Genomic DNA, 25362 nt, shown 5'->3' on the forward strand with positions numbered 1-25362 from the left:
CTGGAGTAGGTACTTTTTTTTACTTCTAGTAACTGTTGTGTGGACATTTTCATCATGAGCCAATTTGACTAGTAGATGTTAAATGTTACTAGCCATACATGCACTCACTATTAGTCAAGTGGCTAGTAAGCTTTCTTGTCTACAAGCTAAACTGACTTTTCACCAGCATTTGTCTGGTTGGCCGGTGTTAATTTAGAGGCCTGGACATAGTGCTGTAACCATCAAGTTGGTTTCCCTAAATGAAAGCATATTGAAGACTGAGAGGAAGTAAGTTGTGACAAATAATGAGAGACCAGTAATTTGGGTACATACGTTTTATATATATACAGTTGTTTCGGTGTTAGTGTTAACTTCATCAAAGTAGCCTAGTTTTCGTTGAGTTGACTTGAGTTGAATTTGATATAGGCATAGACCATTTTATTGAGAGGTGTTGAGATTGCAATCAGGCAGCAAATTGTTAACACCTCTCTGGAATGACGTGGTGCCAATGAATTAAGATGATCTGTAAATATATTCAACTCTGCAAATGTGCCATCAGCTCCTCTGTTTGCATGCATATTATTTTGAGGTCAGAAACTGTTTGCAGATGTGCTCTGGGGGGGAAAACAAAACCTGTTCCACCCTGGTTCATTACTGAGTATTAGCCATGCAAGCCACTATTCCCTGTGTGTGTGATGCATTGTTCCTTTTAACTGTGACCATGTGAGGCATGTGTTTTCTTCCCATGGTTTGAGCTAAATTCTGTCCACCTTAGCCAGTTCCTACATGTTGCTCTCACTTCCCTTTGGTATTTTAGTCGCGATATACTTTTTTTTTTAAAGCCCCAATCCTCAGCAGTAATAGCTCATGATATTGAGTCAGGTACAGCATGGTAGCAAAATCGAAAGGCTCTGACTCATTCATTTCCTGTTCTTGATGCAACATGAAGATCAGGGTAAGAGGAATACAGCCCAAGGGGTGGAGAGTTCTTGACCACCCAGACTTCCCATGTGTTGTCCATATCAAGGCATGACATTTTTTTTCTTTTTTTTTTCTACCCACCCTGCTTCTCGTTTTCTCCCATCTCCCTCTTTGACTTGCCTAGCCTTCAGATTCATGCTCAGCCAGGCTAGATATACTTGTCATTCCTTTCCCTGCAGACGTGCAGATAGAGAGTTTCAAAAGTAGTGTACAGTACAATGCCGGGCATACGCGGTGGAATATAACGGTACATGCACACACAGACGGCACGTTTGCTTAAAGGTAAGGTAAGCGTACCCATTAAGCCCACCAAAATCTAAATTTCTTTATTTTTCAAACATCTTCACATAATTTTTTTGTGAAATATTTTGTTAAATAGTAAGATTTACCTCTCTTCTCAATGTTTGTCACTGAGTTGATGGATATTTCAAAGTACAATATGAAGATTTTTTACGAGAAAAGTGAAAAGTCTGAATGGGCTTAAATGGTACCATTGGTACCATTTAAGCCCACTTGTGTTCCAAATAAGCTCATATAGTTATTTCTCTATCAAAATACCTGGTGAGGTGTGTGAATTGAGTTTAAACAGTGGAGTCTACATGGCATAAATGGTTTCAGACCAAAAATGTAAGATTTGCTCAAAAAATAGTGCATAAAACCTAATTAAATATTACGGCATCTTTTACTTCATATACTTCATAAAATTCTTCATCCAAACAGAGAAATGTATTTTTTCTTATTGATTATTGTTAGTTCATTACATTACGCCTTTTAAACCAACAACTTGGGATTGTACAGCACTTTTTATGTCCCTCAAAGGCATTTTTCATAAGCATGCATGCAAACTTGCATGCATTTCAATGGGGTGTACCATTTAAGCCCACCTTGTACCCATTAAGCCCGCCTATACAAAAAGCTATTTTATGGAAATAATCAACTCCACAAAACATTTCATGATGCATTTCTTTAAAGACCAATGCCAAACAAACTGGAATATGCTTAGAATTCATACCTAACCACCTTAAGTCTTACGGTAGAGTAAGATAAAGATGGTGTGTGGTTGTATCAAGAAAATATCGGCGTGTGCTCGCTCATAAAACACATCTTTCCATTTGAAGGGAAATGCTATAATTTAGTAAAACACCGCATGTATATATATAAAAATCATTACATTTACCTCTTAGTTTACTAAATATGAAAGTATTTTCAAAACATTTGACTTAAACTAGCTGATATTCTATGATTTCTGACATGTCCCAAAACAGCAAAGTTTTGAGGCAACTTCTTGTCAGTAGTCCTGAGACTGGATTCACTTGGACGGGAATAACTCGACGATAAAAAATGTGATTTGTTTGCAATAAAAAACATTTTGTCAGTTACTAAACCCTTTAATTGGATAGGGTGATGAACAACAAAATTCACCTTTTCCCTTTCTTTAAATTGACCTCAAAGTTGAAAGTGGGCTTAAAGGGTACATGGGCTTAATGGGTACGCTTACCTTACACTGTGCAGGAAATGGTCAAAAAAGGTACTGCAACTATGCTGCTCATTGAAACTGTGTTGCCTATTGCCAAATTTGATCTTTTCATTAAAGTTTACTAAGTAATAAACTATTATTTTCTAGTATGGCCCAAGTACAGTCATTTTTGCAGCTAAAAATGGCTATTCATGGAATCATGTATGAAAAGAGCAATTTTTCCAGTCAAAATGACTACTTTGAATTTGATGGTGGTGGTAAGTACTCATGAAAAAGGTAACATTAGTGAATGGGTAGCATGGATTCTGGAAATAAACAACTAAAAATCTTACACAGTGTACCTTTAATGTCTCCGTGAGCCGTGTGAGTCCGAGAGGTTCGTGGGCTGCCTTTCACACTGCACAGTTAACGTCCACGTTCTATCCGCGGGCAGCAGTCATTCATTTTCAATGGGAGCCGCGCATTGAACGCGGACGTCCGCGCAGGAAAATAGACTCGAGTTCTATTTCCAAGGAGCAACGCGGACATGTCCGGTCGGGACGGACATGCGCCGCACTTACACCGCGTTCCTGTGTGCAAGGCATGATTTGTTTTCATACTTTCTAACCGTTTCGGACTGATAACAGACACGTGAAGTGGACGTACTGTGGACGTCTGCGCCGTTGGTGTGTACTGTATGCACCATAAGTGTTGTTGTGGGAATGGCAGCTCCCCACAGCCAAACCCCATCAGGCCACAAACATAACAGAGCACAGATGGAAACTCCAAGCCTTGTGTCTTTGAGCACCCCCACCCCAACCCCCCACCCTTTGAAACCTGGAAGGATTTAAGGGTTGTGTGGGTGTGCGTGTGTTTATGTGCAAGTGCGTGTGTGTCTGTGTGTGTGCCTGCGTGCCTGTGTGTGCACGTATGTGCGGAAAGCAAACCTCATGTCTTCAAAACAAGAAGGGCCTGGAGCCTATGCGGCCCTTGTTTAAGAGGAACCGAGTTCTGCAATGTCATCTCCACTTAAAGCCGTGCCAGGAAGTACATCTCACCTCAAAGGTTTCAATCAGATGATGGGGCTGTTTTGATTTAAGGCATAGGTGTTTTCGTTCCAGAGAAACGCTTTCATCCTTTTGTAAAACTATCGGACGGAGGAATTATGGTCTTCTTGATGGTGAACATTCACAATACATACTGCGAACAGTTGTAACTCTCAGAATGTCATTACGCAGTGCTTTCCATACATAGAGCATTCTGTGGTGCAGCCTTACGGAACAAAAAGCGAGCACCACAAATTCATCAACATGTCATCAACATGTGAACAAAATATTGAACAAACAGTTCACTCCTTGCGCAGGCTAGAAAGTTGTAGTCCGATGTAACAACGCACAACGGAACAACATTTCATTGCAGCCCAAAATATAAGTAGCCACAATCCCAATCTAATGGCTTTAGTGAGCCTTCTCACTGGTTGTAGGGCTGGGATGATTAATCGACTAATCGTGACTAATCGACTATAAAAATTAGTCGACAAGAATTTTCATAATCGACTAATCGTTTCATTTAATTCAATACTTTTTTACTTACTTTACTAATGCTTTATTACTTTATTGAAACCTAACATTTCCCAGCACGTATGAATTGGACGTTATATCTCGGAGTAAATAAGCTACTATCATGATTTATAGCTCATTATGAGTTCAGGGACCAAATTTTAACGGTTTCTTTCTTTTTTTCCAATTTCCTTGAAGATTAAAGTGCTAGAGTACTTGAAAATTTAATCGTTTGACTAATCGACTATTTGAACAAAATAGTTGATAGCTTAATCGGGAGAAAAGTAATCGTTTAGGACAGCCCTAACTGGTTTTGCAAATGGTGTAATGGATGCTTGTCAGGGTTTTCCCATGTTTACCATTCATAACAGTGGCTTGATTTCATTCTGGCATCATCAAATGGAATCTTGAGCAGACAACATTCTAATCGAATATTTGCAATCTCCCCCTCCCCATTTCAAAAGCATGGAACTGCTCCTCACATGGTCATCTGTTCCTTCCCCACCAGAGCACTGAGTTGTAATCTCTCTCTCTCTCTCTCTCTCTCTCTCGCTCTCTCTCTCTCTCTCTCTCTCTCTCTCTCTCTCTCTCTCTCTCTCTCTCTCTCTCTCTCTCTCTCTCTCTCTCTCTGTCTCCAGTTTTCTCCATCTTTGCAACTCCCTCTTTTCCCTTTTCCCCTCCTCCTTCCAATAAGAGAAGGGTCTCTGGAGGCTCCTCTCACATCAAAGCCTTCCAGTGTCACTGTTGCAGTCCAAAAAACTGTGGTTCCTCTCTCTCTCTCTCTCTCTCTCTCTCTCTCTCTCTCTCTCTCTCTCTCTCTCTCTCTCTCTCTCTCTCTCTCGCTCTCCTGCAATTGCAAGGTTTTAATTTTCCAAATGCTTGCAGTGGAAATTAAGATCATCTCAATATGTGGCATGATTGATGTCCACAGGATGGTTTGTTTTTGCATTTGATATGCACATGGCGGACTCAGATTTAGAGCGCCACCAGATCCCCATTATGGTGGAACCATTTTTGAATTTAACAGTAGCAGGACAGACACTGGGGTGATAAGGAAACGGTCTTAAAATATATATTTATAGCGGTTAAATAGCCTTCTGGAGGATTATCTTACTGCATCCATTCTGGTCTCTAGCAGTGTTTTTACTCATTTATTGAGTATACTAAATATTCTACTATTAAGATATTAATTGTATATTAATGATTATATTGATCATAGTCAACTAGCAGGAGCAATATTTAATAGAAAATCACTATATGTATGAGGTGCACTAGCGAATGAGTAGTGTGGCAGAATAGAAAATATAAGGTAAACTGCAATGCACCAATACAAATGTTGGCAAATATGGGCATCAGGGAAATGAGTTGGTGTGCTGTTTGGAAAGAACCCTCAGTAGCTGTGCTGTAATCTGGTTTGTCACGTGCTGCTAGCATTGCTCTTGCTGCTGCTACCATGTAGCTGGTTGTCTGTCAGATGCTGTTGCTGCTGCTAGCATGTAGCTGGTTGTCTGTCAGATGCTGTTGCTGCTGCTGCTAGCATGTACTAGCTCAGTGTCTGCCGGATGCTGTTGCTGCTGCCGCTGCTGCCTCTCTCACACGGCCTTGCTTGCTGTCGCTGCACTGTTCAAGATGGAAACCCTCGTGAGCCGGCGATGAGTCATCAGCCGACGCTCGGTGTAGGTACATTTCTCCACCCGGCATCACAGGAGCACTGACTGTGGGAAACAAGCCAACTTGAACTCGTTCTCTCTTCCTGTAGCTCATATAGGTTGCTCTTTGCAAATGTAATGCATTACTTACAGTAGGCTACAACACATTTCACACAATTACAATTAAGTACAATTAATGCAACACAGCTTTGATTACACTTCATTTTTTTCTACACCTGTTACATTGATTACCTCTATGTGCTCTCACTGTGGGTTAGGGTTAAGGTGATTTTGTACAAAGTACAAAATAATATTACACGCCAATAAATATAGAGAAGAAATCTTCATCAAAACGTTAAAGTGCAGATAGTCGACGGGCCTTTTCACTATTTGAAGAAAAACACTCAACTACGTCTTAACAACACTGTTATGACATTATGAAGAGTCTTAACTAACAGATTAAGGCATCACCGACTAGCGTTATGATGTTGATGACAAGGATATGACAGGGGATCTGCTTGAAAGGGTTAAAGGCCTGGTTATGATATTATGGTAAAATGGAGGCAAAATGCAGGAAAAACATGGCTGTTGTGGCTGCCGGACTGGTGTTGCCTGGAAGGCCCTTCAATGCTCCAGGCTGGTTGGTTGTGGCTTGGAAAGATAACAAACCATTAGCTTCCAAAACCCATAGTATGCGACTATTATTTTAAGTAACTGGAAAGGTCATTCTCGAACAGTGGAAGTAGAGCAGGGGCAAAGTAGCAAACTTGGCTAGGGATTTTTGGGTCTTGCGTTTTTGGTAAGAAATGTTCTCCTCTAAAAATGACCTGAGGTTTGAAGAAATGGCCATAACCATGGTCTATAAAGGAGTCATATGAATGTTGTTTTTGATTGTTTAGAAGAGAAATGTCCTTGAAGCATGCATTTAATGCAACAATATGAGTATGTCATGTCTCGAATAATCTGACTGAAGTAAGAAATGTGGGTATTTGTCGAAGGATTTCCCATGGTGAAGTGTAGGTCCGAGACTTGGTTTTGTGTCTAAGGGCTACAGTATTTTTAATGCATTATAATAATGTGTGCATGCCATGGCTGTTACTTATATCTGTGACTCCAGTCACATCGTTCTATCAAAGTAAGATCTACAGTGTTTCCCACAGACAAAGTAGCATTGTGACTACAGACAAAAACCTTGAGCAAATGCAATGGTCACGTGTATACCTCAAGTAATGTAGTATGCATGTGCGGATGTTGATCAATTTGTGGCGCTTGGGTTGCATTATGTGGTCCTGTGCCACCTAATGGTCTACGTATGGGACACACCGGTCTAGCTTTACACGTTTGACATCTTTTCTGCAAAGGATATGAACAGAGTTTGGCTAGTTTAATGGCAGACATCCTTTATCTCTTCCCTCTTTTGCGTTCTCAAAAATATGTCATCCAACCTCATCTCCCCCTAAACATGTTTGTCTTTGGAAGTGAAGGACCCCATTGGAGCCTGACCAGGCTACCCTGGAGGATAAGGAGGAGAAGAAGAAGGAAGCAGAGGAGCAACAACACATCCCTGTCTCCCCTCTCCCTCTCTCCGTACACCCCCCCATCACCATCACCACCACCACCACCCTGTTTCTCCTGCCCACTCCTTTTCAGATGGTAATGACCAAGGGGAGGTTTTTCCTTAGCCCTTAGCTTGCAGAGCGTGTCTCTCCAGCTACATGCTCCACTGCCTGGACATTGTGAGAGCACAAAACTCCCCTGCTCGCGGATCCAGTAACGTGAAAATTCAGCAGAGAAGCGGCCATTGTGCAGGAGGGAAGGTACGGGAACGGGGAGGGTTGAGCAGGAAAGGGGGGAGAGAGAGAGAGAGGGAGAGCGAGAGTGAGGGGGAGATGGGGGGAGAGAGAGAGAGAGAGAGTGAGGGACCAGGAGGAGGGAGGAAGGGAGGAAGGGGTTGACTTGGCGAGATCTCCAGCCCCAGGCCACCTCCTACTGCCAGTCATCCCACCATTACAAGCACCGGTCCAGGCAGGCAAGGCAAGGCAAGGTCCACTGCCTCTGCTCCAGGCTCCAGGCTCTAGGCAGGCTCTCTCTCTCTCTCTCTCTCTCTCTCTCTCTCTCTCTCTCTCTCTCTCTCTCTCTCTCTCTCTCTCTCTCTCTGCTCTGCTCTCCGCTCTCCTCTCCAGCGTGCCAGCCATGGAGAATAGGCTCCTGATGCTCATGCTCAGTATGCTCCTGAAGCACAGCGCACTGACTGAATAGACAAAACGGCCCCTGTCTTTGTCCACTAGCTAGCTAGCTCGCTAGACAGACAGCAGACACTCGTTGCGCAAACGTGTGGCCTGTTGTTGTGTTGTTGACGTGCTTGTGTACATGTGGCTGCTTCTTCCTCTTGGCCAAATGTGATGGACCAGGAGGGTTAAAGCACAGCACAGCACAGCGCAGCTTTTTGTATTTGTGTGCGCAGTCAGTGCAATATTTGTGTACCGCACTGTGTTTTTCCCCCATCCGCAACCTCCATTGAATTGCCTTTGGCAGTGAACATGAATGACAACAGACTGCCTTCCCACTACATCACACACACACACACACACACACACACACACACACACACACACACACACACACACACACACACACACACACACACACACACACAACACACTCTTGCTCACTCACCCTGTCACTCGTACTCTGTCTCTCTCTCTCTCTTGCTCTCACTTGCTCTCTCTCTCTCGCTCTCTCTGACACCACACACAGGCGTGCACACACACACACACACACACACACACACACACACACACACACATGCCTCATCCCCCCCTTCTTTGTTTTCATCCGTCCCTCCCCTTTCGGAAATGAAGTCAGTCTTCCAGCAGACTAACTTGGGATCATTTTGGAATAGGAGGGGGGAGGGGAGGGACCCTCTCTCCGGCCTCTGACCCCCGGTTTTCCAAACCAGCTGATCCCGCTTCCGGCCCGGAGCTGTGTGACCACTGGACTGTGCTCTTTGGCCAAAGGGGCGGTGGGGAGGGTTTGGGGGGGGGGGGTACGGCTCCCAAACCTTTTGTGTCTTTTTCCTGGGATGAATTTTAAGCAGGGAAAGGCCAGGCCTGCTCTATTCCCAGGATTTTCCTCTACTTCTTCTAGAAGTTTACTCAAACACTGTGTTGGAAATCCTGCAAAAGTGCTTGTGACATCACAGTGAGAACTCAACATGTTGCTGAAGTTCTAATCTTGATGGTGCTACTCAAGGAGGTTTCCCACTCCAAAGGCTATTTGATTTAGTGTTAACTCCCCCACACATGCAATCAGCAAGGCTATCTGAAAACTACACATTAAGAGTGGAGAGCGATTAAGATATGCACATATATTATGTGTACAACGACCTTGGGAGCTTTTGACCTTGGTGGTGTGTGAGTAGGAAGTGTCCCATCCTGTACAGCACCAAGCAAGTAGGTACCACAGATGGCTTGGTGAAAGAGGGGGATGATGGAAAAAAAAAATGAAAAAGAAAAAAGGAAAATCCACAACGAAGGTGTGCAAGGTGTACCTGGCTTGGGGCTATTTTTGGTTGTCTTGGCTCTGTGTTTTGGGTGTTTTATATGGAAGGTGTAAAGAGGGTGGAGGGGGGTTATTCATTGTCATGGTAACTTGGACACGGGGAGAATGAAACCCCCATGCGTATGACGTCAGAGGCGCAAGCATCCCACCGCTCCCTAATCTGTCAGCTCCGGTGGCACGGTGGCACTGCCCACCCGCGCCCCTGTGCCCGCGCCCAAGCCCTGCCCGCGTCGAGCCACCACTACACGATACTACACTACAGTGAGGCCACAGATGCTCACGTGTGTGCTTGGAACTGGGAGCTATTTTAAGAACGCATGAGAGAGAGAGAGAGGGAGAGAGAGAGAGAGAAGCGGCCGTCCCACCGTGATGATTTGATAAACCTCAAGTCTGACGTCAGACATGGCGGATGCCAAGAGCGGGAAGCGCACAATATGGAGGCTCTGTGGGAGTCACAGGGTTGTCGTGCGAGTGTGTGTGTGTGTGTGTGTGTGTGTGTGTGTGTGTGTGTGTGTGTGTGTGTTGTTTTCTTTTTTTCGGTCTCTCCTCATCCCCTAATGTATTTGCGTCAGCAACACAAGGGCGTATAGGGAATGGTTAAGTAGGGAAACCCTTTCATGTGAATTGCGTAGGTGACTTTTTCTGTCGTCATGTATGACCGTTGCGTTAAAATGCTGCTTGCCGGGGCCCTACCCTGGCGCTAATGTAACGGTAGGGCACTCGTCTACTATGCACCTGACCCGAGTTGGATTCCCGGCCCAGGTCCTTTGCCGTCCCTTTCCCCATCTTTCTCTCTCTCTCTTCTCTTCTCTCTCAAAATAGCAAAAAGAGGCAAAAGACCAAAAAATATATATATTTTTAAATGTTCTTTGCCACCTTGCAGGTTGAGTGCTTTGTGGGCTTGTGTGCAAGTTAGGGATGCAAACGATTAATCGATTAATCGACTTTAATCGATCAATGCATTAATCGATTAAAAAATATTAATCGCAATTAATCGACAATTCAACTGACAAGAGACCCAGGTGAAATGGGAATTTGAAGAGTGTGTGTGAAGAGGGGTGTGAATAGTGGGAATATTTAAATCACCTTGGGATTAAGTAATTGAAATAGAATTAATTTAAATGTGGTATTTTATCTCAATTTTTAATTAAAATTTTTAGATTTAGTAGGTTTTTTTCGAGAAACATTGAGATTTCGGGGGAAAACGCCGCTTATCAATTAATCGTAAGTCGATCGATAAGGCTATCAACTAATGATTAATGAATTAATCGATAATTTGCATCCCTAGTGCAAGTGTATGTCTTTTGGCTCTAAGTATGTGTGTGAGAGCAAGCAGTGTTTTGCTTTATTGCAGTGTTACATGTAGACCTGCTGTAGACAGTGAAGTCTACCACTCCCCTAGTTGAATCTACTGTGTAAGGGTTGAATTAACACTGCAAAATGTACTGTGTTGTGCGTCTGTGTGTCTGTGTTTGTGTGAGTCTAAAATCACAGTGTGTGTGTGTCTGAATTCATATTTCGCGTGTGTGTGTGTGTGCGCGTGCGTGCTAGTGTGCGTGCGTGTGTGTGTGAAAGCTTGCGTGTCTTGAGTGTGAGCAGCACGGTATTTGAGAGTCCGTATTGTATGTGTGTGTGTGTGTGTGTGTGTGTGTGTGTGTGTGTGTGTGTGTGTGTGTCGGGCCATATACGTGTCCACATGCACATGTTTTAGCTGGTCGGGGTCATGGTCATTGTGCCTTGGTCATGGCTCAGCAGCCCCCCGGCCCTCCCCTCGGCCTCCCCCCGCTGGGTGACTGACAGCCTCTCTTGTTAGCCTCTCGTGTGTGTGTGTGTAGGGTTTTTTTTTCGCCCTTTCTCTCTTTTTTTCGAGACGTTCTGTGTTGAAACTCAGCCAAGCCTTACCTTGGAGTCTCCTGGCTGCTCCTGGCGCCAGCTCTGCTACCCAGCCCCCCCTCTCCACGCCTCGTCTCCGCTCCGCCCCCCCACCCCCGCTCCCCTCGCTCCCACCCCGTTCTCATGTCTCTGTGACTGCAGGCACGTCGGTCAGAAAGTTGCAGGCGCAAGAGGTCTCACAGAGGAAGTGGACTCTCTCTCTCTCTCCACACACACTATACACACACACACACACACACACACACACACACACACACACACACACACACACACACACACACACACTAGCCACCCTCTCTCTCCCTCCACACACACACACACACACACACACACACACACACACACACACACACACACACACACACACACACACACACACACACACACACACACACTAGCCACCCTCTCTCTCCCTCCACACACTACACACACACACACACACACACACACACACACACACACACACACACACACACACACACACTAGCCACCCTCTCTCTCTCTCCCTCCCTTCCCTCCCCTCTCTTCAGCCCCCTCTTCCCTGAGGTGAACTTCTCTCTGCAGAGGGCGGATATGAGAGTGGCCTCTTTTGCTTACTAAACAAGAAAACCAGAAAAAAGTCTTTCAAAGCAAAAAAAAAACAAACAGACAGCAGCTTGAATTTATCTTTGTTTTCCCTCATTTTGAGATAGTGCCATCTGACAGAGGACTAATCGTTGCCATAAGTGAGTTGTGTCCCTGTGCGTCAATAGGGGGGATCGATCGTTATAGATTATTTTCAAACTTGCGATTCCAGCACCAGTGTTTGTCATGATTGTGAACCTTTAAAAATGTGCAATGTATCCAATTATCAAAATTCAACAATAAAGCTCATCAACTCATCCATGTTGAATTATCTAGCTGGCCACATCTTTCAATTCTTAAAGCTAAAAGTATCTGGGTTAATTATTGCCTGTGGTATTCCTGGGTGTCCAAAATGCATATCTGGACTGGATGATATTTAAAATTTTCAAGTTTTTTCAAGTATGGTGGTCAAGTTATGTCAACAAGTTTTTTTTGATGTTTTGGATCATTTTGGATATTTTTTTTAAAGACACTTGGAAGAATTCAGGTTGTGAAGTGTATTGGTGACACTATTGCACCAATGGTCCTCTGACCCCAATAAAATGGCTTCACCTCTAACCTCTCTGTCTTGCTGGCATGAAGCCTGTTGTGGTGAAGTGTGGTGTGGTGTCTTGTGCTTTGCTGTGCTGTGCTGTGCTGTGCTGTGCTGTGCTGTGCTGTGCTGTGCTGTGCTGTGCTGTGCTGTGCTGTGCTGTGCTGTGCTGTGCTGTGCTGTGTCGTTGGCTGCACTTAGGTCAGAGCGCTGAAGAGCATGGCTGCTTTAAGGCAGCACAGCCTGACCCCGTTTGACTTTCCTGGCCACGGCAACTGGCCTGTTTTTATTAACTCGGCCATTGATCCCCTGAGCGGAAAGGTTGGTAAACAGTCACCAGACAAGTAGCAACTTTTTTATTATAGGACACAAGTTAAGGTCCGGGCGGACGAGCAGAGTTAATTTCTAACCAATCGCATTCACATCCTACATCCTCCCGACCCCGGCACACACACACACTGTTCACACACACACGCACACACACACACACTATATAAACACACACACACACACACACACACACACACACACACACACACACACACACACACACACACAGCACCATGCGGATGTTATATAATGATTTTAAAAGGCTAGTTTAGTTTGATGCGTGTTACGTTTCTCGCATGGTTGAGCAGCAGCACACTGTTGGAACGCACTCTTGCCCCTCTAGAGTTATTGACCCTCCTAATTAGTGAGTGCCTCTCGGACTAGTTTGGCTAAGGGGTGTGGGGCGCGGGGATGGGCAGTGTGTGTGTCTGTGTGTGTGTGTGTGTGTGTTTGGGGGGGTGGAGTCGTGTGTGTGTGTGTGTGTATGTGTACTGTGTGTGTGTGTGTGTGTGGTTGGGGTGTGTGTGTGTTTGTGTCTGTGTTTGCGTCTGTGTGTGTGTGTTTGGGCTGTGTGTTTGCGTCTGTGTGTGTGTGTGTGTGTGTGTGTGTATGTGTGTGTGTATGTGTGTGTGTGTTAGGGGTGTGTGTGTGTGTGTGTGTGTTTGTTTCGGGTGGTGGCTAGGAGAGGAGAGGAGAGGAGTGCATCCTGCTGTCGCCATCAGTTTTCAACAAGATAAGGAAGCAGCTGACGTAACAGCAGTGGCGCGGTGTGCGAGGAGTCTCCAGAGGTCAAACTCTCATCCTGTGCCCCACACAACCACCTCCACACACCCCCCTCTCCTCCTCCTTCTCTCCTCCTTCTCTCCTCCTCCTTTACTCTGCTCTCTTCCTGTGCCCCACACAACCACCTCTACACTCCCCCCCTCTCCTCCTCCTTCTCTCCTCCTCCTTCTCTCCTCCTCTCATCCTTTCCACCCTCCTCTCTCCTCCTTTACTCTGCTCTCATCCTGTGCCCCACACAACCACCTCTACACTCCCCCCCCTCTCCTCCTCCTTCTCTCCTCCTTCTCTCCTCCTCTCCTCCTTTACTCTGCTCTCATCCTGTGCCCCACACAACCACCTCCACACCCCCCCTCTCCTCCTCCTTCTCTCCTCCTCTCATCCTTCTCCACCCTCCTCTCTCCTCCTTTACTCTGCTCTCATCCTGTGCCCCACACAACCACCTCTACACTCCCCCCTCTCCTCCTCCTTCTCTCCTCCTCTCATCCTTTTCCACCCTCCTCTCTCCTCCTTTACTCTGCCCTCTTCCTGTGCCCCACACAACCACCTCCACACCCCCCCCCCTCTCCTCCTCCTTCTCTCCTCCTCTCATCCTTTTCCACCCTCCTCTCTCCTCCTTCACTCTGCCCTCATCCTGTGACCGACACAACCACCGTCTGCTACACACCCCCTCTCCTCCTCTCACCCTTCTCTACCCTCCTCTCTCCTCCTTTACTCTGCTCTCATCCGCTCTCCTCCTTCTTCTTTACTCTCCTCTCTTCTCTCTTCATTTCCCTCCTGTCCTTTTCCTGTCTTCTCATGTCCATTCTACTCCTTTTTCTTATCTCATCTCCATTTATTTTTCATCTCCTGTCCTATCCAATCCTCCCCTTTCCTCTCCTCTCCTCTCCTCTCCTCTCCCAGCCCCAGACCTCTTGTCTCCGTGGTCCATGTGTGAGAGAGAGAGACGTTGCCCTGTGGTGAACTTTGAACTTTTTCCAGTGCCACTGGAGTGAATCTCTCCATGTTTGTATTGAAGTACCTTAGTTAGCACATGGCCCTGTCCTCTACTGCGTAACACGGTGCCAAAGGGCTGGATAGCATGTTTTGACCACGCTGCTATTGAGGTAGTAATACTTACGTAAAGTAGTTTGTGATGTTGTTTTTGTGATGACGTGGAAAGTCTTGTGCGTACCAGGCCAGCACTTTGCACTGCAGGATGGCTGACGGCTTGGCAATGAGTGGGACATCGTTGTGACACTATTGATGTTTTTATGCCATAAAATCTTGGCTTGTTTGTTCAGCAGGTTGTCATGAAGTTCACAAAAGTAGGCCACAGGTCATCCCTGAGTATTAACCTGCTACATCACAACGATAGGATCATTGAAAACACACCTCAACAAGTTGTGCATGGGCAATATGCTGCATTTAATGAAACCAACCATCCTGTTAGATTGCAGAGTACAACATATGGCTAACGTGCCGGTTTTGTCTTCTTCTCAGAAAATTGTTTTATAAAACGTGGTATAATCGAGAATGTTACTTGACCAGCATGTGTGCTGTATGCCATATAGCACGGGGCGGGGGTAACTGTAGCCGGTTCAGCAGGTGCGGCCGCACCAGGGCCTGTCACCTCCAGGTTCCTGTCACCATCTCCAAAATGAAAACAAAAGGAGAATTTCATTAAATTCGGATTTGGTTGTTAAAAGAACTGGTCTGTCTTACCTGTACTAAGCTTTCAGGGAGAGTCAACCTTGATGTCCATGTATTAGATGTGAAATATCCTAAATATCAAGCTGAGGGCCCGCTGTGGATAGTCGCAACAGCGCCCGCCCGTTCCTGACATGTTACGTCACTGCCATTATACTATATGTCTTGTATTGATTTGCTGTGTGTCGTCTCCTCCCCCCTTCTCCACAGTGACAGTTACGCGCGTGTGAGAGCAGTGGTGATGACACGGGACGACTCGGGGTGGCTCCCCCTGGGGGGCGGAGGACTGAGCTGCGTCACCGTCCACAGAGTCAACCGGCCGGACGACAACAGCAGCAGCAGCGGCAACGGGAGCAGTGGCGGCAGTGGAGGCGGAGGCAGTGGAGGAGGTGGAGGAGGAGGGGGTGCGGACTTCCTCATCCATGGGGAGCGACTCAGAGACAAATTGGTGAGTGGAGCACAGGCACCATAAGTGGAGGGAGCAGGGGGGGTTCCCTAGGCCCAAGGCTACAAGAGGGCCCCGCTGGCCAAAGCTACCTTGCTGAATTAGTTAACGCTTTCATGCCAAGAACTAAGTTATAACCTTAATGTCACCTAAATAGTGAGTACAATGTCTTAGTCTGTTACTTAAGACTATTGGCAATGTCATTGCAATGCTGTTATGATGTAGTTGTTGTAGATAAAGATTTTTCTGCAAAGAGTGAATGTGATCACCAGCGATGCCATGTTTTTACGAAACGGCTACTGAGATGTTTGGGATAAAAACTGACGCACACAGTTTATAGGAGCCCACTACAGGTGGTTGATTCTCCCTACAGTAAAGCATTAAATGTTAATGTGTACTGTATGTGGGTGTGTGTAAATGCTTATGGGTGCCCAGGATTGAGAATTGTTGACAGTTCTGGTCATGGATGTGTGGTACACAGACGCTGTGGCAGCCATTTTTCTTGTCTTTTCTTCTCTCTTTTCGGCGTTGCGAAGGCCTATATAGGGCCGGGCTAGCTTGTTTAGTGTGCTCATGGCTCACGGGGGAGTCCAAAAAGGATGATTCACCGCCTCAGTCCTGCTTCTGCCGCAGTATTGAAGTGCTGTTGGAGACGGAGAGGCATACAGGAGATTTCATTGTCGAGCTGCAGCAGCCTCTGGTCTTACCATACCCTCATACTACTGTTATTTCATTGGCACAGAGGGTCTGGGGTTGCCTGGTTAACACCAGACCTAATCTCAAGTGAGATCGAAACGATTGTGTAGAACTAAAGGCAGTATGGGAGTTCCCAGGCTAGGTCTGGGGTGTATTTCTCGAAACCATAGTTGCTAACTATGTTAGCTACGTTGCTGTTTGCAATGCAATTTTCCCATTGGCAACTTCCCAAGTTGCTAACTGGCTAGCATCTATGCTTTTGAGAAATGCTCCCCTGGAATGGCGGAATTGAGAAATGATTATTGGTTGGATCGGCTGAACTCTGTTGGAGTCAGAAAATTGCGTCTGATTTTATGCAATCGCTAACGACTGGTCATGCCATGCAATCTGGTCATAGGTAATGAGACACCATCGGAAGCAATAAAAGCATCTGCTGAACGTATTGTAATGTAAAACAATGTCAACAGACCTACATTGCAAAAGCGCAAACACTCCACAAAGTAAACACAGGCAGACTGGCTGTCCGAGCAACAGAGCAGCATGCGACTGAAAAAAAGGAATAGAGGAAGGAGAGGGGAAGGATGTGAAGTTGACACTTAACAACCTGGAAGAGCAGCTTTCCTCAGCCCCAGGTCATTTACCAGGTGTGTTGCAAAACGCAGGCACTTACCAAGAGGATGTCAGGGTGGCTGACTTTATTCTCCCACAGAATGGCCTGTATTTTCTTAAATATCTGAACAGCACCCATCAATATGAAATATCTGAATAATAACCCAAAACAAAACAAAAAATACCCAATTCGTTTTTTTACCACTTAATGCTAGAATAACTACAGTTCAAAAAAATAAAGGATTCTGTGTAAAAAAACAAAACAAAACAATAGAATACATCCATCAAAACAAAAAAGCACAACTTCAGTTTTTGTAGACTATACGATGTAGCACCACACAAGGACTCAGAAGGAGAATGGAGCAGGAGAGAAGAGGAGAGGAGAGGCTGAGGAAGGGAAAGAGAAGGAAAATGAAGAGAGAGGAAGGCAGAGAGAGACAGAGAGAGAGAAATGGAGAGCGAGATAGGGATGGCGAGAGGAGAGGGCAGACAGAGGAAGGGAAAGAGAGAGAGATAGAGAGAGAGGAAGACAAAGAGAGAGAGAGATACAGAGCGTCCATGATGAGCGAGTGTGGGCTGGGCGATGACAACGGTGTTGGAGGGGCGATCTGCCTACACGTGTGTAACCATGCAGCACAGAGTGTCCTGATGAGTCAGCGCGGTGCCCAATATAGCCTCCCAGTGTGCCTGCACTCACTTAATATTCCCCTGTTAAGGAGTCGGCCCTAATTGGCTACACAATTACCACATGTCAAATGGCTTTAAATGGGAAACGAAAAGGGGGGAACGGGTGTCTGTCTGTCTGTGTGTGTGTGTGCGTGTGTGCATGTCTGTCTTTGTGTCTGCGTGTGTTTAATGTGTGTGGGTTGTGCGCGTGGGCTATCAAACATTTGAGCTCTGAACGATGCCGCCACGGAAAATTTGTGGAACGATGAGATTAAGGAACAGAGATGTTGATGCTTAGACTGAATGTGTTTGGATTGGTGTCTGATGGTTATAGGAAAGATAAGATTAAGGAAAAAGAGATGTCCTTTTGATGGTGAGGCTGTTGTACTATGTATGTGTTTCGGTTGGTTTCTGGTGGTGATGGTTCTCTGCTAGCCTGGCGATGCCATCCTATATACTCCATCCAAAGATTTTTACTCCGCACCTAGTCTGGCAAAAGCCTCCCAGCTCGGTTCGCTCACTGTTTAGCCAATCATCGAACAGTTGAGAGTGGTGACGGAGAACTCACACGCGTTACTGATTGGTTAAGGTAACTATATTCACACTTTTGTTTTGTTATTTGTATGCGACGCTATATTGTAACAGTTATGCTAATAAAACACAATGTGGGTTTTAATTTGAATTCGAATGAATGAATGAATTTAAAGTGTTTATGAAACGAAAACAAAGTAAAGGAATTTGACCATTTCCAGGACAGATTCTGAAAGTTCTAAGCCTTGTGAATAAAATGGGATATTGTCTGGGTGCTATTTTGTCCTAAAAGTCATGTTAAAACGTTCCCAAAAAGTGTTATGTTTACTTTTTTTGGTGACATGCAAATTTTATGCAAATGATATGCGTGACATAGAAGGGGTGAGTTCACCTCATTCCACCTTGTTCAGATCAATGGCGGCTAGTACCAAAACAAAGCCCAGTGTAAAGCAGTGTGTTGCTGGAGGGCCGAACGGTGCCAGCTGCAAAAATGGCTACTTGACAGAAGGAATATCTTTGCACAAGTTCCCTTCTGTGAAGAATGATGGAACTGTGGCCGACAAGGAGAAGGCTAAAACAAGCTAGGGCTCTGTGGATCCAATGTGTGGTTTTGAAGCAAGCTTCACCACAAATGTGGAGATCGTGGGCATGGTTGGACTGAAGGGAATGCTATTGCCTCAAGCAGTTCCAAAAATTGACATCGCTGGCGTGCAGACTGAAACTGCCCCTGTAACTGCTCGGGCACGAAGACAGGTGAGTGCACTGCTTTGCTTTAGGCTACCCGTTTTACCTTGTCCATCTGCTTTGTATGTTGTTTTCAGGAAAGGGTAATGCACATTACATGCCAAACCGATGCGAATGCTCTCGGAATATGCACTTTTTGTTGATTGCCATTCAACTGGTCAATAAATTGGTTTTGGGAGGATATCCGCGCATCAGCGTGGTGCTCTCGGTCGAGGACAGCCAACTCACAGACTGGGCTACTGCTTAGCGAATAAACAGAGATGCACATAGTGTAGGCCTACTTAGAAGCGTTGATTGTTTGTTTTTAGTATTGTGGTGCACGTGTGGCTGACGTTTGGACACACCTCGTCCTCAGAGTCAGGCTGAGGGACACGCGACGCCTGTGACTTTGAGCACAAAAAATAATAATAATGATAAACGCTAAAAATATGCTGAGGACTCAGGCTATCTAGGGTATTTTTCCAACAGCCTAATACCTCCGTTTTTTTCTCTAGTTGATGATATTTTTGCATGTAGCCTACATGCATTTCAATCACACTATATCGCGCAATTGAATCAAATGCCCCCCATTTGTCAACAAACACACACGCCATGTCATCTTTGGGTCATGGCAAAGCGCCCTTAGCAACCGTAACCATAAACAAAACGAACTGTCAGGCTATGTCAACAATCGTCACTTCGCCTGTCAGACATGTCACTTTCTGCAGATGTATCAGTGCCTCTGAAATAGATTTGTGCTGCTGTTTTTTTTTTCATGAGGTTGGATGTGTGGTTTTTCGACACGCTGATGTTTGTATCAGAATTTTGGTTCCTTTATAAGATGTGGGTCCATCAAATGTGTGTTGTTTTCTCAGATCACCATACTAGCAAACCAGGGACTCCCCTCTTTGATGTCACAGCCCAGCTCATTAGTCACACCAAATTTCACAGAATTCACACTTTGAGTTGCCATTTTCACAAGTTCCTCCGGGATGATTGGGTTCAAAGTCTCATCGATGCTATCAGAAAAAACAAGTCTTTAATGGGAATGACCGTTTGTTTTCGTTTCATAAACACTTTAAATGGCCGAGTAAGATCAGACCATCTCCCACCCTCCACGAAGACGGATTCCTCTTGGTCAGTCAACAGTCGCTTTCGCCCAGGCTAGTTCTTTGCTGCACTCCTTGCCAACTGTTGGAACTGCAAAGGAATAGCTCTTTTCCAATACGCTATAGCCTGCCATTTCCTTGCAAATTTCTTAATTTTTTGTTGTGTGCTTTCACGGTAGCATAATGAACTGGTTTGATGTTTTCTGTTTTTTATTTTTCCTGACCAAAGGTCACTCAACAAAACAGTGACTTAACAGATATTCCGTAATTGTTAATCCCTCAGCACACATTTTAAATGGATGTACAGTGTTTTGGAGAAGAAGGGAAAAAAAGCTCAGTGGAGTCGTTTTCCACAATTTCATTTCACAATATACACGGACAGCGCCTCCGTATCAGACGCAGCTCGATTGCACTGTGTTGTGGAAATGCTGCCTAAATATACACGGCCTCCATCCGGCACGAGAAGGCAGGCCTGGAAATATGCAGTAGTGAAGCGGCTGCCTCCTCTCCTCTCCGGGAGGCCCCCACAGCCAGCGGGCCCAGCTGTAAATACACACACCACTCTGACCACCGTCACTAAGCTGGAATCCCATTCAGCTATGGCCATGCCCTCTCTCTCTCTCTCTCTCTCTCTCTCTCTCTCTCTCTCTCTCTCTCTCTCTCTCTCTCTCTCTCTCACACTCTCTTTTGTCCATTCTGACACCCACCACCCCCCCTCTCTCTCTCTCACACACACACACACACACACACACACACACACACACACACACACACACACACACACACACACACACACACACACACACACACACACACACACACACACACACACACAGCCTGCTACTCACGTCTCCCATATTTACATACACCCTCCAAAGTACACCATCTCCGGTTCACCCTGGCTTTTTTTTCTCTCTCTCTCGCGCTGGGTGCATTTCCACCCTTCTTTCTCTTCCTCTTTTTGCTCGCACACATTCTCTCTCTCTCCGTCTCCCGCTCTCTCACAGTCTCTCTCATTCTCTGTCTCGTTCTGTCTGTGTGCGTGTCTCTGTGTGTCTGTCTTTCTTACTGTCCCCCCTCACTCTCTCTCTCTCTCTCTCACTCTCCTTATCCCTCTGCCCCCTTCTCTCTCTCTCTCTCTCTCTCTCTCTCTCTCTCTCTCACTCTCCTTATCCCTCTGCCCCCTTCTCTCTCTCTATCTCTCTCTCTCTCTCTCTCTCTCTCTCTCTCTCTCACTCTCCTTATCCCTCTTCCCCCTTCTCTCTCTCTCTCTCCTCTCTCTCTCTCACTCTCTCTCTCTCTCTCTCTCTCTGCCCTCCCCTCCCTCCCCTCTCTGGCCGTCCTGCATGTGGAATGTGGTGTAGGGTGTCGTCCCTGTGCTCTGTAACAGGGATACTTCCTCCTCCAGCTCTAGCTCCGCTCCGCTCTGCTCTGCTGTGCCGTAGTGTGCTCTAGCTCCGCTCCTCTCTGTTTTGCTCTCCTCTCTTCTCCTCTCCCCTCCTCTCTTCTCCTCTCCTCTCTTCTCCTCTCCTCTCCTCTCAATCTGCTATCCTCTCCTCCCCTCCCCTCTCCTCTCCGCTCCTCTAAATCTGCTCTCCTCCTCTCCTCTCCTCTTCTCTCAATCTGTTCTCATCTGTTCTCCTCTCCTCTCCTCTCCTCTCCTCTCCTCTAAATCTGCTCCCCTCCCCTCCCCTCCCATCTCCTCTCCTCTCCTCTCCTCTCCTCTCCTCTCCTCTCCCCTCCTCTCCTCTCCTCTCCTCTCCTCTGTTCTGCTCTCCTCTCCTCTTCTCTCCTCTTCTCTCCTCTCCTCTCCTCTCCTCTCCTCTCCTCTCCTCTCCTCTCCTCTCCTCTCCTCCCCTCTCCTCTCCTCTCCTCTCCTCCGCTCCGCTCTGCTCTGCTCTGCTCTGCTCACCTGACTCTCCTCTCCTCTATACTCCTCTCCTCTCCTTCCCTCCCCTCCCCTCTCCTCTCCTCTCCTCTCTCCTCTCCTCCCCTCTCCTCCCGTCTCCTCTCCTCTCCTCTCCTCTCTCCTCTCCTCTCCTCTCCTCTCCTCCCCTCCTCTCCTCTCCTCTCCTCTCCTCTCCTCTCTCCTCTCCTCCGCTCTGCTCTGCTCACCTGACTCTCCCTGGCTCCAGCCAGTCTCGCCCTCACAATCAGCTGGCCTGACAGAACCCCCACTGCAGCGGCACACACACCACACCACACCACACCACACCACACCACACTACGCCGCACCCAGCTCAGCCCTGCCCAGCCATGCCTAGCTGAGCTTAGCCCATCCCATCCCAGCCCAGCCCAGCCCAGCCCTGCCCAGCCCTGCCTAGTCCAGCTTGGTTAATACACACACACATGCAGCATACGTGTATACGCGCACACACGCACATGTACACACACACACACATATTGTATGCACACAGATACCGTATGCATGTGCACACCTAATGCAGACATGTACGCACACTCATAACACACACATGCGCGTGTGCGCACGCACACACACGCACACACACGTGCGCGCACACACACACACACCACACAATACATGTACGAACAGACACATGCATACATACATACATACATACATACATACATACATACATACATAATTCCCACCACAGCCCTGTCAGTGACTGAGCAAACATAGGGCTCAACTCTTACCCAGCACTATCACACGGGTGTCTCCACACACGCGCACACACACACACACACACACACACACACACACACACACACACACACACACACACACGCCTGCTTCTTCCGGTAGCAGCTCACCTGCATAGTCTTGCTTCAGTCAGCCATGCAGAGTAGCAGGGTAAGAGTTTGCACGCGTGTGTGGGCGTGTAGGTCGGTGTGTAGTGTGTGTGCGCAAGTATGGCAATTGTTTGTATACATGTACGTACTGTATTTGTTTGTGTGAGTGTGAATGCGTTTATGTGCATGCCTTTTTGAGTGTGTGTGTACAGTTTCTGCGTGTGCGTGTGTGTGTGTGTGTGTGTGTTTCTGCGTGTGTGTATGCGTGTGTGTGTGCGTATGTGTGTGTTTCTGCATGTGCGTATGCGTGTGTGTGTGTGTGTGTGCGTGCGTGCGTGCGTGCGTGCGTGCGTGCGTGCGTGCGTGCGTGCGTGTGTGTGTCTGTGTCTGTGTGTGTGTGTGTGTGTGTGTGTGCTTGCCCAACCCGCGCCCAGAGGACTAACCAGCTCACATTACAAGCAGATCGGCCTAGCCGCTGCATTAGGGCATTTACTGGCCATAATCCACTTACAGTTAGAGTTTATTTGAGGGGTTAGCCAACCTCCTGACACCTCCGGCACACACACACACACACACACACACTACACTATGTGCACACATGCGCTCACACACACAAACACACACACACACTACACTATGTGCACACATGCGCTCACACACACACACACACTACACTATGCGCACACATGCGCTCACACACAGACACACACACAACACTATGCGCACACATGCGCTCACACACACACGCACACACGCAGCTCCCTTTTAGGGCTTTGGCTTGAGGGGTTAGCCAACCTTCTGACACCTCTGGCTTTTGAAGTTGGAAATGCTCTGGAGGCCCTGTTAAAAAAAAAAAAAACAGTCACACACACACATGCACTCAAGCTCAAACACGCACACACACACACACGCACACGCACACCCCCACCCTTCTAAGGCTTTGGCTTCAATCGGCCCTTGTTTGGGTTTGCGACAAATGTGAAAAGCACATTGCACTGTATGTAGTACATGCATGTCATATCAGGGAGGGGAGGAGTCTGGGGAGAGAGAGCACGGAAGGAGAACGCTTACAGTGGATGCTACAGTGCGATGGGGTGGGTGGGTGGATTTGCTCGTTTGTATTTGACAATGCTCCCTGTGCACACAAATAAGCGTGGTGCGTGCAACAGCACTGCACACACAGACAGACACACACACGTTGAACATATGCATGCTGTGGGGCAAGCAGGCATCCCACGCAAAATTCACACACTCACACTCACACACACACACACACACACACACACACACACACACACACACACACACACACACAGTCAACTCTCACTCACACACACACACACACACACACACACACACACACACACACACACACACACACACACACACACACATCCTCACACACATAGGACAACCCACATGCACACACGAACGACACGCACGCACACTCCACCCCTAAGCCCCAAAGACTAATAGGCAGCTCTGGTTTCATTTCATCTGCTCCGAGGAAGGCCTGGAGCCAATTGAAAGGTCTTTATTAATAATGGCCGTTTGAAGGCACACCCTTTGACGGCCTCCTCATGCACTTCTCTCACACAGGCCCCCACTACCACCACTGTTGCCCCCGACTTAACAATGAAGATCCCTTTATGGTGCATGCAGTCCAGCAAGAGGGCTTCAAAATGCCGGATCTGCATCTGCAGACAGACTAGGGGTGAATGATATGATGGTGTTAAATCGTGAATCGTGAACTTTACAGTACAAGATCGTGTCGAATCTGCCAAATTGGAGAAATCGTATAGATCGTCTCGCTGTGAGGATTGTTTACTATCAGTCTCAGAGTGATGTCTACTTACTTAGTGTTGCAGTCTTCACTTTTAATCTTTCATTATTGTATTCCAATTGTGCACTTTATGAGAGTGTGATTAGTGTGTTTATATTAAATTAATTGGTAATTACAAATTGCAAGTATAGAAAATGCCTTTTTTTTGTTTTCCGTCATATCATATTTATTATGAAAACATAGCAGTTGTCAAGTGGTCATACTGCCTGACCCCTCACCCATCTTGACTAATGTTCTACAGGAAACACTAAGAGCTGTCTCACAAGGCCTTGTTGTAGACCTCACTTCTGTGCAAGTGTCTTAAGCCTTTTACACAGATGGACAGGGAGACCAATTATATGGGTATTGAGGTTCATTTGAATCATGTATTTAATTTCCATGATACACAAGTGTTTCAAAAAACGACCTCTTTGTGTGACACAAAAAAATCCTCCAGGCTTTACACACTAATCGAATCATTGAATGTTTCCTGTGTCCTCAGGTCGTGCTAGAATGTAACATCAAAAGGGACTTGGTCTACAACAAAGTCACCCCCATCTTCCACCACTGGAGGATCGACAACAAGAAGTTCGGCCTGACCTTCCAGAGTCCGGCTGACGCGCGGGCCTTCGACAGGGGCATAAGACGGGCCCTGGAGGACATCAAGCAAGGTGGGCACCGTTTATACTACACTTCCTGTACATTACATTGCATCCAGCAGATGGGCACCGTTTACACTACTCTTCCTGTTGCATCTGGCAGACACTTGCCTACACATACTGACACATTTAGCATAAACGTAATGTCCACCATTCCTACAGTGGAGCGATGTGATGTTAGTTGAAAAGACTTGACTTCCATGGTACTACACATAATGATACAATATTGCACAGTAACAGTAATGTTGGTAACAGCAGATTTGTAACACAACCTGTGTCACTCATAACGTATGAAGAATTTCTTAATACAAGATG

The 25362-nt window shown here is 46.4% G+C and overlaps 1 protein-coding gene across 1 annotated transcript in view; it reads left to right on the forward strand.

Annotated features, from left to right (window-relative positions):
- The window catches only part of spred1 (sprouty related EVH1 domain containing 1), a 61369-nt gene that overhangs the window by 6122 nt on the left and 29885 nt on the right, over positions 1–25362 (forward strand). The window contains exons 2-3 of the mRNA XM_063183557.1: positions 15244–15481; positions 24891–25059. Of these exons, the coding sequence (XP_063039627.1) occupies positions 15244–15481; positions 24891–25059 (407 nt within the window). The remainder of the gene's footprint in view (positions 1–15243; positions 15482–24890; positions 25060–25362) is intronic.

This window comes from Engraulis encrasicolus, chromosome 19, assembly GCF_034702125.1.
Source record: "Engraulis encrasicolus isolate BLACKSEA-1 chromosome 19, IST_EnEncr_1.0, whole genome shotgun sequence".
NCBI classification, from domain to species: Eukaryota; Metazoa; Chordata; class Actinopteri; order Clupeiformes; family Engraulidae; genus Engraulis; species Engraulis encrasicolus.